This window comes from Plectropomus leopardus, chromosome 2 (assembly GCF_008729295.1).
Source record: "Plectropomus leopardus isolate mb chromosome 2, YSFRI_Pleo_2.0, whole genome shotgun sequence".
Taxonomy (NCBI): domain Eukaryota; kingdom Metazoa; phylum Chordata; class Actinopteri; order Perciformes; family Serranidae; genus Plectropomus; species Plectropomus leopardus.
Window position 1 is genome coordinate 20,754,094 of NC_056464.1, and position 12,964 is coordinate 20,767,057.

Below are 12,964 nucleotides of genomic sequence, written 5' to 3' on the forward strand. Positions count from 1 at the left end.
CCTTATTGATTTTACAACCTAAAAGTGTGAAGTAGTGATACATAAATCTGTAATGGTTGACGTAACCTAACATAACCTTAACTAATGCTTAAAAAAAGTGTTTTAATCTTCAGGGATTACAGTGTCAGGAGGTTGATTCACCACTTGGACCAGACTGAAATATCTCAACAACTGTTCAAAGAATATATAGATCAAATTTAATTAATATTTATATTTCTATTACCCTTGTTATTCTCATTATTGTTTTTGTCGTTGTTGTTGTTGTTGTACATCTCTCCCCCTCTCGCTTCTCTGTGTATTATTATATTTTGGCATTTTAATAACTGTAACTGTATTGCTCTGTAAACATAACATTTACTGCACGTCTATCCCACCTATAAGAGGGATAACTCCTCAGTTGCTCTTTCTGAGGCCTCTCACATTTTTTCCCCATTAAAGGGTTTTTTGGGGCAGTTTTTCTGTATCCACCGTGAAGGTCCAAGGACAGAGGGAGTGTTGTGTGCTGTAATGTCCTCTGAGGCAAACTGTGATTTGTAATAATGGGCTTTATAAATGAAATTGAATTATATTAAATTTTGCATAGAAATTCATGTTCCCCAGAGGATGAATTCCTCTGACTTTGGTGATGCCCTGACTTGTTCTCTAGTATTTTTGTTTTTTAGTGGAAGATTCTTGACAAATATCTCTGGATTTCTATGTTTGGATTTATAGTTGGCGGACAATGAAACTTTCATCTCGAGCCACAATAAGTGTGTTCCAACCCACCTGTTTTTATGCACCTTTTCAGTTTAAGCATGAAAACAATGCTGGAAATTAAAAAAAAAAAAACAGTCAAAATGCCACAAAAAAAGTTCTTTTACTTGGCTAACGTGGAATGGATCAATAAAATCCAAATGCAACACAAAGCGATGAAATCAGACCTGGAGAACAAACCATGACATACTGGAAGCAGGTGACTCCGTCAGATCTGTGTGGACTGATGAGGACTAAAACATGAAGACAGTCTACAACTGTAGCTCCTGTATGTGCAATTTATTGGCACATTCACACACAACCTTTCAAGTTAATGCTGAAGAAGCCAGTCTGTGGTAAGTGAGGAGGAGTTTCAGCTCCAAACCTTACTTGGATGTGCTCACAAATTGCACTTAAGGGAGCTCCGGTGTGGGGACCTTTCTTTGTGTTTTACTGCCATCTTTTATTGGTCCAGCACCTGCCTTAAATGGTTTCTGGATTTAAGCAACTACTGTGCTTTCTTGGTCTGATGAGATCATAAAATTCTTAATGTTAATGCATAAAACATAAATATAAACATAAATATTACCATCACAATAGTTTCCCATTGTTTGAGGATTGACTGGTTCTCTTTTGATTGCTTCATCTTGCTGTGCTCTCTTATTTTCCGATGGTTTAATCACAACAGACTGGATAATTAGTGCCACCAGCTGTTTATCTTGATTGGCCCCACTCCTGATATTTGCATGACAATAATGGATGGAAACACACAATTAATTTGTGTTCTTGGTTGCCAATTATATGGAAATTTGGTTAAAATTCCTGCTACTTTTGGATGGAAACTTGACTAATAGGGTTAAAATTTGTTATTTTAAAATATGTTTTTTAAAATGGATAGACCACCATGAAATGTAACATTTTTATTTACCAGAGTTTGAATTAAATGGCATTGTTGAGCTTGATTTGTGCTTGATACATCTGTGAGGATATCAAGTGTCCGCACAGCCAAAGTGACATTACACAATCAGGACGCCCCTTCATGGAGGTCCCATGCGGCTCGTTTTTGCTTGTTTATGCGCATCCGATATTTTTAAACCAAGCAGACGGGAGAACCATGCTGTAGATGTACGTTTTTGATACATTGCCCTCTTGGGAGAGTATCGGTTTGCTATAAGGAGAAATTTGCAGAGAATATAAAAGACCCAAACAATTTTCTCGTCATGATTTTGCGTCCACAGGAAAACTGACACTTAATAACTTTGGTGATCCTTTAATATTTCTTCTGTTTCCATCATCAGGTCACAATTTTAATTTGGTCAACACTTTGCTTTATGACCAAAGTCCTAAAAAAATGTATAACATCCCCATCAGCCTCAGCTATATTTTGTGTTTGGTGCCATTTAGCAAATTCTTACATTCTCAGCTAAGATGGTGATCATGGTTACGTTCTGCCTGCTAGACACCAGCATTTTAGCATCTTTATTGGCAGCTTTATAGCATGCTGACATTAGATTAGATCAAAGTTTTGTTATTCAGGTACAGCCTCACAGAACCCACTGATGGCTATAGACTTGACATCTCAAGTTGAACCATAACTTACACATCAGCTCAGTCAGAGTGAAAATTAGGGATATCACTACAAAAAAAGAGTCTGAATTTTGTTTGTGCTAAACCCAAAACACTCTGTGCCTTTTAGTGAAATCTCAGCCTTAATTGTGCATCTCGACTGTCAGAGCTGTGATAGAAAGAGGCCTAAAATTAGATGTCACTCTGAGGGAATGAGATTCACGTCCTGAGCCGTTCATCACAACAGAAGCTCACTCTGGGAGAACCTGATCAGTGCGGGCTCAGGTAACAGAGCCTACTTGTTGACCTCACCTGCCTGAGGCGCTCAGTATCGGCACCTTTTACGCTGCAGCTACTTCACAGCTTCTGTGACCTGCCAGTGAAATGTAGACCACTTTACAAACTGGTTTGAGCAGTTCTCCATCAAAAAACGCTGTCATCTGAACCTGGCTTAAAGAAGGGCCGAGTCCATAAAGCTCACCAGGGGGATATTATTTTCACCGGCAGCTATTGTGAGTGTCAGCCCCTGCCAAACTCGTCTAAGGTGACGAGTATCACAATGAGTAAAGCAAAATGGCAGGACACATTCCCTGTGATACCATCCGAGAGGTGATACTTGTTGTCACTTGTTGTGACAGATATCAAACACAACGGACGGCTTTTATCGTTGATTACATTTCATCACATGCAGATCGGAGGTCCTGCTGTCTGTGCATGTGTTCAGTGTTCACAGCTCATCTGCTCACTTCTAAAGCACCTCCCCCTCCACAAACCACCACCAAATAAACAACCACACACGTTAAAGCTTCAGCTTCCCATCCTGCTACACCTGCATTTTAATAGATTCTGACTCACGTTCATCTATGGGAAAACACCTTCACAATGATGTCTGTGATTATGTTAAGAGACGCTGCCTGAAGGTGAAATAATAACAAAAATGAGACCTTGCTAAAAGTGAAACTGAAACAAAACTGCCTACTCCTAAAACTAACGTCATAAAATTTACATGAGGCTTTTGCAAAGTTTTTTTTGTGCAGTGTAGGAAAAAGAAGAAACCTTGGGCTTAGATCTTTGCTATTTTTACTAAATGCTAATTGTGGCATGAGACAGCACTTCCAGCTCTCAGAGAAAAGTCTTTCAGATAAAAAAAGTCGTGAAAATAATCTGAACTCATATTTCTTCTCAGTCTGTTAGTGTTTTCCTGGTAATATGAAATCAAGTGGTCCCTATCTAGTATGACAGTTAAGGGAATAGTTTGATATTCTGGTAAATAAACATAATAATTTTCATCCCACACTAATGTCAAACAGTTGATTCTTATGTCTTTATAATAAACATCAAAATCAGAGCCAGCAACTGGTTGTCTCAGCTTTGCATAAAGACTGGAAACAAGGAGAAACAGCTAGCCCAATTCTGTCGTAAGGTAACAAAGTCACACTACAACCATCTGTAAAGTTCTGTAAATTAATATGTTTGATATTGTTTAATCTGTACAAAAACAGAAGTGTAAACATAATCACTGTTTTACGGAGTTTATGTTCTTTCTGCTAAGCTAAAATAAGCTTCGGCTGCTGGCTCCAGCTTATTTTAAGTGTACAGACACCAGAAAGGGTATCAATTTGCTCATATAACTCGCTGTAAGAAACCAAATGAATTCTTCTCCCAAAATTCATTTTTAGATGTATTAAATAGGCAAATAAAGTTTCACTTTAAGATTTTGTAAGTGTCTGATGTATTATAAGTTTTAGTCTGTTTTTTTAGGGGGTGGGGGTCCCTAAAAGAACTTAGGGTCTAAAGATAGGTATGTTGTATGTTGTTGTGGGACCATTCATAAAATTGCAAATAAATGTTTTCCTAAATTAATAAGACTCAGAGCCAAAAGAAATAGGAGAAAAATATCAAATAACAAAAATATTGAACATTTGGGGAAAAATGACACCCAAATGACACTAAAAAGCAAAATGAAATTAAAGTACCCATGAAATGAAAAAAATACATTTATCCAGTCTAAATCCTGTGTCCCCTGTGCTCATTGATCATTTAACTCATTTCTATATGCCAAATAAATCAGTATCAAAGTAATTTTACTTCAAACTCTGTGTTTTCTCTCCCAAATGTTTGATGACTCATCCTGCACTCAGAAGCATTTACAAAAGTTCATTTCATCAAACAACATGGCAGTTATACAAAACTACACTTCACCTTGAACGATGGGATACACACAGGGAGAGATTTGTGTCTGGATATCAGTGGCCAAAACATTTGTATTCATTTCCAAAACAAAGAGTCAGAGATCTTGCCTTCACCCTCCTGCTGATCTACAGACACCTAGCAGAGGACTCGCATTGTAGTGCCATAACAGGCTAAATTCAAAGCCCGCCCACTTTTTAATGGTCCAATCAAATGCAAAGGGTTGTATTTAAATCCCTGTTGTAACTGCACACCATTAACACATACATTTCACTGGGAAATATGTCACAGTATAGAAGCTAAAGACGCTCTAACTTCTGTTTCATGTGAACTTTAAAATGAAATTTAGTAGGTTTGGGAATCACCAGAAGCCCAACGAAACAATATCATTAAAACAGCTTAGCCATGGTACAATATTACTGCGATACTGCAACGTATTACCTTTTTTTCAACTGTAAATTATAAACCAAAGGAAAAACAATCAAGATTTCTTATCTAATAAGATGTAGTTGCCATAGTTTTCACTTCATTTTTATTGCCTCAAAATGTATCTAGTGGACTGAAAAAGCAATGCATTTTATTATTCTGGTAGGCTACCAAAAGTTTAATTTGTATTTGTATTAATAATTTATATAACACTGAAAGCTGTTAATTAATTATGCTGCTCGGCTTGCCCGTTTGCCCCACTGTAGTTGGTTGTCTGGAACATGTTCATATTAGCTGCATGCCTTGCAGCCTGTCCGCCACACACATACAGCCTGCCCCTCATAAGTTTACGTGTCCATTAAGATATGTGTGCCTGTGCGCCTGTGCAGGCTGTGACTACCAGCATTACCTCCTGAAGTCTTCAATTGTCAGGCTTGATGGCCTGGACGTCAGCGGCTACTAACTCTTCTTTTGTTGTCATGATTTCTGTTTATTTATTTGTGCCAGTGATCATATTACCTTTATTAACGGTACATTTCTACTTTTTCATCATTCTATGGCTACTCGCTGTTCATCAGAGAGGTCTTAGGGACGGGATGGGTTTTTTTTGAGAAAAGTTTATGGGGTGATGACTGCTGAAAAAAAAGTGTTGTCTGTTTTCTACTTGCTCCATGTACCAATCTCTAGTTGCAATAAAGCATTGAAATACAATAATTTACCTGAAGAAAAACTGATAGTGTCTCTGTATTGATACAATATTTCCTAAAAAAAATATCATCATGACAGTAAGCTGTATTGATTTTACCACAACCCTAGAAGTTAGCTTTAATGTCATTGCTGTAACAATGTTGTGTATACATACATAATGACTACACTCTCCTCCAAAGACGGCCTCTCTGCATGGTGAGGGAGGCTTTGCTGAAATAGGCCAGCCGCTGACTCACAGCTCAAAGTGACCGGCGACACTGACTGTAATAAGATCAGACTCACTCTTGGCTGTAGGATTAACGTCCTCATGTTATTCAAGTCTCCTCTCCAAAAACGCAGCTCCTTCAGCTCACCTTCTGTCCAACTCTTACCTCACAGTACAGTATGCACACCTCTGATGTGCTGCATGTTTTTACTGTGTTCTGTATTAATAGCACAGGAACTATTATCTGATATCAGAGTGGCTCTACAGAAGATCGCTGTTGTTCAGTGAGCCCATTATTGCTATTAAACACCATTACGGTTACATAAATGTGAGGACGGGGGAGCACACTTCAGTGCAGGGGAGAGCTGTGGAGCGAATGCAGAGGTAGGATGTGGGGGTGGATGAAGAGTGAATCACAGATTACTGATGGAGGAGCAGAGCAGGTGATGCAGGTGAGCATGTTGCAGAGAGGCGCAGGTGCTTACGTGAGAGAGAGGGTGAAGTGGAAGCGCTGGCGGAGGCCCTTAAAGGTCAGGAAGGAGTGCGGGGGGAAGTTGCGTGTGGTCATCTCACAGAAGGGCTTCTCGTAACCGCCCGGTGGACACTCGCACTTAAACCCACCGACCAGCAGGTTGACACAGGAGCCGCCATTCTTGCAGACTCCTGGAGCGCAACGGCCAGAGCGGGAGGACAGCTCGCAACGCTCTCCTGGACACAGAAATAAAAGGATGGAGAAGGTGGAGAGAAATGAGGATTAATATTGTTTATGACAAGCAGCATCACCTCTGGGACTCCTCAGTGCTATATGTTTGTTTTCTGTCGCTGCAGCTGCTGTTATATGTGCTGTTATAGAGCTGTAGCATTATCCATCTGAAACACACGGCTCTGCTGTTTCAAACACAGGATGAGAAATAAATGACGACACTGTTAACTAAGTGTATCAAAGAAAAACTAACAAGAGTCAGAACTATGAGCAGTTTTCTCTCCGACAGTGTCTGCAGTTTCAGTGTTTGTCTCTCCTCTGTGTCACACCCAGCGTGACTCCCCCGCCTCCCTCTCCTCCCTCTGGGAATATGGTTGCAGTTTGTGCTGCATTCGTATTCAGGGAGACAACTCGATGTCTCAAAGCAGTGAGTTGGAAATGTTTATGCATTCAGACTCTGAAGCCGTCACACAAAATTATTGCAGTTTCTGCAGACTCCGGTGGCTCATGATGATTACTTTCAGCTTTTTCACACCTTACAGATATTTGATGAGCTCATTTCTAAATCACAATGTCAACCAGAAATAAGAAGCTGTGTTTACAGATGCTGCAATTTACAGAAATCTACTTTAATTCCTTTCATTATAAAGACTTTTCAAACCCCCCTTAAATACCAGCCAAAGGGAAGTTACAGGTCACACATTGGGCTGCAACAGTTTTTGTTAGTTAATTATTAATCTGGCAATTATTTTCTCAATAAATATTTTATTTATTAAACTGGAGGACACTAAGGCCAGACAAAAGGCGACAAACTTTACTGAAAGACAGACAAAATAGATACTGTCTATGTTTTAAATAATAGACTTGACTCTGTGTGAATAAGTATTAGAAACACACTGCAGTACAACCATAACCCCCTTATTATCTCTGTATGTATGTTTTATCGATTATTTAAATTATTTTTATACTTCTTCGATTTATTTAGTATTTTATTGTACTTTTAAAAATTTCTTTTTTACACTACTTTTTCCCCCATGTGCTCCAGTATACTTTGGACATAATCTCCGAGATCTCTCCTGATATAAGAGTGCTGAACTCTGAGCGCACCGGACAGGCCTGTCGTTCCTTATGAGGCGGTTGAAGCCTGCTAAACCTCTTCTTTCTTCTAAATCTGTTTATCATTCGCACCAAAAAGTGTCAGAAAATAGTGAAAATATCCATATCCCAGCATATTCAGGGTACATTCACATAAAACAAATAAATGCACAACTGAGAAACCGGAACAAGAGAGAAGCATTTGCTTGAAAAAATAATTGCAACAATTAATCAATTATTAAAACAGTTGCAGATTAACTTTCTGTTGTTCAGCTAATCAGCTAAATACTTCAGCTCTGCTCATACACTCAAATGATTAAGATGTGTTGCCTGTTTGTGATGCAAAAACTAGTGTACATCTACTAATTCTATCCTTTTTTCTAATACATAAAAAATTCAAGATCAGATTTTCAAAACCAGATTGTATCAAATTTTATTTAATTAGATAAAGTGGAATAAAATTACAGTAATATAGTCATTGATGACTGTATAGATATGTCTGCTGTATGGAACTACAGTCACACTAATCAAACGTCAAGAGATTCACATTTCTGAAGTTTTCTTTATCTTCTAGATAACAATATCTTTAGGGGTTCGGGCTGTTGGTCTGTAAAAAACAAAACATTTAAAGACCATTTTCTGACACTTTTAAGACAAAACAATGAATCAATTTAAAAAGCAAACAGTGATCAATTTGAATGGGAAGATTAGTATAGCAGCTCGACATGCCGAGACAATGAGCCTGTGTCCCTGTGCAGGGCCGTCGCCCTCCTCGGCCCTGCAGTCCGGCTCACATGTGCCGTTTGTCTGGATTGGGAGGCTGCAGCAGTTGCTCAGGCGAGACCGCACGCTCCCATGCGTGAGCTGGAATTTGTGTCAAAGCCTTTCAGTCAGCAGTGTGGAAGACTTCCGCTGTGTACTACAGCACCACTGTAACGCTGACACACACACACACACACACAGCCCACATCTTCATCCAACACCGCTGATACACAGGCCTTTTATTTACTCTTTGACTATTAATCACTCTATTCACGGCCCACTGAAAGCAAGTTTCTTTGTTTTATCACTGCTGATGGGACCCATTCAGTCAAAGTGAAGTCAAGAAATGCTGGATGAGGCGTTAAAAGTTACAGATAATGACACTTTCTGATTTATAGAGATAATTTTGGACAATGGAGACAAAGGAAACTTCATTTAGAAGACTGTGATTAAACTTTCAGCTGCAATTTAACAAGAGCTGTAAAGGATATCAAATTGTTACTTAATGTTTGGAAAAAATAAACAAATGGTTTAGTGTGGTGGCTAAGACATTTCAAATATGATGCTGATCCAAAATGCTTTGCAGATTTGTAATACACAGGCACATTAAAGGAAAACGTATAATAATAAACACAGTGTAAAAACTACACCGGATGCTAAGATGGCGCTTACTTGGAGCATACCCCACAAAAAGTTTCTAAATTCTGGGTTTACTTCCGCGTTATGCAGATCGCTGAATACGTGCAGTAGTGTTTCTGCCCCTAACCCCGTCCTCGAGTTCCCGCTGGGGTCATAGAGGTCACATTTTGATGATGTCAGAGATTTTTACATTTCTTTTCTCAGCTTGAGGACAGTTTTACAAATATAAAACCTTCATGGAACAAAGATTCACAATAGAAAGAGTCATAATTGACCTTGTTTGAAGTTCAAGGTGTCCTGTCAACAACTGAAAGACTCTTTAAAAATGGTGGTCTACGAAAAAAAATTTTTTTTCACTGCAGTACTAAGATTGGCCACTGGGATAAACTGGAAGCGAGGCTAAGCAGCTTTCCTGAGAGCCTGTTCATGATAATCTCACACTAGATGCAAAGGACACAAATATGAAAATATAAAGTCATTGATTAAGATTTCTCATGCCCCTTGCCTAAATCTCGAACGGGAAATGTTTTTTCGTCAACATCTGATGAACCCTCACTTTCATTATAGTTTTTGCATTTAAAAAAAAAAAAAAAAAATCGAAGTTTTCGATATGCAGTTTGTTCAAAACATCTCAGCTATTGTACTTCACAGTTTGGTGGTAAATAAACGTAAAAAAGCATTTTGGTTGCCAGGTTGTGGGCTGCTAATGACTTTAATTCATGAGGAAGAACTCCTCCCATGAACTGTTGACCTCCCGGAGGAACGCTGCTGCGCATCAAGGCAAAACCTTCTGTTAAAGATTCACTAACATTTATAACCGCAGCACTGACGGCTCATTGTTAAACTGGAAAACCCTCCACCTTTGATAACTGAGGGTTTTATTAAGGGGGGTTTCTTTGACTTGTCTGTTCACAATAGGGTTGCAGCAATATACCAGTTTTGACTTATTATACCACGTACATTTATTTATCCATGGTATTTAGAAAAAAATGACACAAAATAGAGAATCTTACCTTTCTTTTAGTTATTTTCAAATGGGAGACTTTTTACACATACTTGCATTAAAAATGGTTTCAAGCTTCAATTATAGTAATAAGATGTTTGTTCAGCCATAAATAAACCTTTTTGTTTTCATGACTTTAAGGGTCATTTTATCTGTTAATAATAATAAAATACAATGCTGTCATGCTGTGAAACTGTGATATTTTCTGGAGTCGTACGCTTTCAACATGAGGTCTTTTTCTTTACGCTATATAATGATTACTGATCTGTGAGACACCAGTAATCCGTCTTTTAACCTGATGCCATCATTTGCAACTTTATACGTATGCCCTCGACTCTAAAGTGGTATAAAAACTTGTAAGATGTCAGGATGCCATGTCTCTCTTCCAGAAGCAACAAAATGGAGCATAATCGCCGCTCCACGCTGTCAGCTCATGACAATTTACTGTCATGTTATGCTGGTGACAAACAGCTTCTGCTGGCCAGCCGGCTGAAAGATAAAGCCTTTCTGTTACAGTGCTGTCTGCCTCGTTATTAATTCAGCAACTTGCTGTAGGCAATAAACTCCCCATGTTTCTTTAAGCAGACACAGTGGTCAAACATTGCATCAGCAAACAGAGCTGTATGAAACAGAGCTGCCCTGTTCGGTCACAGTGACACTGAGACGTTCTTTACTGTGAAAAAATACATAGTTATCACATTTTGGTACAAATGTGTTCAGATCTGCCTCACTGACACCTGACAAAATGCTACTCAGTGTTCAGTTCATCCCTGTGGGACGTCTGCACCGCTACAGCTTTACGTTGCCAGGTGAGCTGCACAGCGGGGCGTGGATGGGCTCCCAGTCACAAATCTACAGAATATCCTAATCAATAATTCAAACATGTCTACTCTCTATGCTCTATTTACGCCCTTCTATAAGTCCACACCAGTGCCCACACTGTTTGTTTGCCGCCAGCATGAATCATTAAGGCAGAAAATAACACAGAGTTCCAGTTTTTATTTAGACGCTTTAGCACTTTAACTACTGGTTTTGGTTGGTAAATCTCAATATATACTTGACTGAGCACACACAGTCATTACATCTAATCAGGATTATAAGTGTAGATATCAGCACCTCTGCATACACATGGGTACAATTATTCTTGTTTTTCTCAAACATAAACTGAAAAAACAAACAAAAACAACAGGTGATAATTAATCTGCTAAAAGGGTTTTATCGCTCCCCAAAATTGTTCCCAGAGGATCTGCACACACAAAGAGAGAATTAACTAAATGGACACAATGTGACAATCCAACTTGCTGAATGAAAAATGTCCTGAAATTCAAACTTTTGCTGTTGATCAAACTCAAAAAACACCTCCTCTTATTTACCAAAGACCAGTAATCAATAAAAAGCAATTGTTGGATATTAAATTATTAAACCCGACAAGAGAACAATCAACAGACGTGGTGTAACTGTGCACCACCCATCAGTGCAAACTGTGCTTCCTCAGAGATCTAAAACCTGAGCAGGTGTGTCTGAGCTGCTAGGTAACAGATGAGCCTCGCTGAGCCATCCAGACGCATCAAAGACAAAAAGCTACGCCCAGATACGCCTTTATTTTGAAATTCCCACGGCAAGTCTATGTCACCTGTTAGTCCGAGCACAACTCCTTCCTAAACATTGAAACAGGGACAGCAGACAAGCAGGCAGTGAAAGGCAGCCAAGAGGACATCAGCTGAGTCAAACTGAACACATATCATGGCTATCTTTATGATATTAACAAATAGTGTGTTTTTGTTCAAAAATTCCCCTAAAAAACATGCAATATTTACCTTTCTGTAACATTTTCAAATAAAAATGTAGTATTAATATTACTTTGACAAGCTTGGATGATACACTCCCCGCGACAGTCCTGATAAAAGCCACACCACGGCAAATTTGAACTATTTCAACTAACTGAACTCTGATCATTAAAGCGTTGTCCTGTGGGTCTTTTATATTCGCAGCAATTCTGGCTGATATTTCATTTAAAACCCTTTATCTGCAGATACCGATGATGTGCAGATATTATCGTGCATCCCTGAGCTGCAGCGAGGAACCACTCAGGTTTATTAAGGTGAATGATGAGATAAAGTGATCAATAACCGAATAGATGCATGACCTTGAGCTATATCTGTGATCAAATCTTCTTGTCACATTATACACATTCATCTACAGCCTGAAGACCGAATACACTCAAACACTTCTCACATAGTTACACATCTTTAAAGACCAAGAATTATTTCACTCACACAAATAACGGACACAACTTTTTGGTAAATTAACATCTACGTTTCATCTATTGTTAATTTTGTTTTTTTTCTATTTATGATTCTTGACTTTTGCAGCACCGTTTTTTTCTCTTTCCTTGTATGTGAAAACCTCTTTGGCAACAAACCTGACTGACCGATGCCCAACAGCGCTCAGATGAGGTTGGGGCTTCACAGTGATCAGGTGCCAGACTGTAAGCAACAGGCATCCACAAGACACAGCGCCAAAAACACGTACAAACGAGGCAAAACGCCAAAAGCAAATGATTCTGGGGTTGTTTTTTACTCTCATTTCGCTGGTGGGCATGTTAACAAATAGTAACCAACAATCCTGCAAAGCGTACCTTTACATTTCTCCGCCAGTTTCATTATGAAATTGAATTCATGCCATCAGTAACATTCATTATGTTATGTACATAAAAACCGATCCCAATGAGTTCCACACAATGAGATATACATATTTTAAATTTAAGAAAAAGAAAGCACTGGTAGTGGTTTGGGAATCTGTATTGGCTGATAAGGTTTATGTCTGGCAATGTTTTTTTAATTCATGCCATCTCTCAGAGCCAAAATACAGTGGCCTTCAGTACTTGGCTGGCATGTGTTAATTTCAAACACTGGTGTGAGGTGATGTGAAAAAA

General features: G+C 38.8%; 1 protein-coding gene across 1 annotated transcript in view; it reads right to left on the bottom strand.

The window, feature by feature from the left end:
* celsr2 (cadherin, EGF LAG seven-pass G-type receptor 2) overlaps positions 1-12,964 on the bottom strand; it is a 92,612-nt gene that overhangs the window by 39,609 nt on the left and 40,039 nt on the right. The window contains 1 exon segment of the mRNA XM_042510454.1: positions 6,313-6,535. Coding sequence (XP_042366388.1) covers positions 6,313-6,535 — 223 coding nt within the window.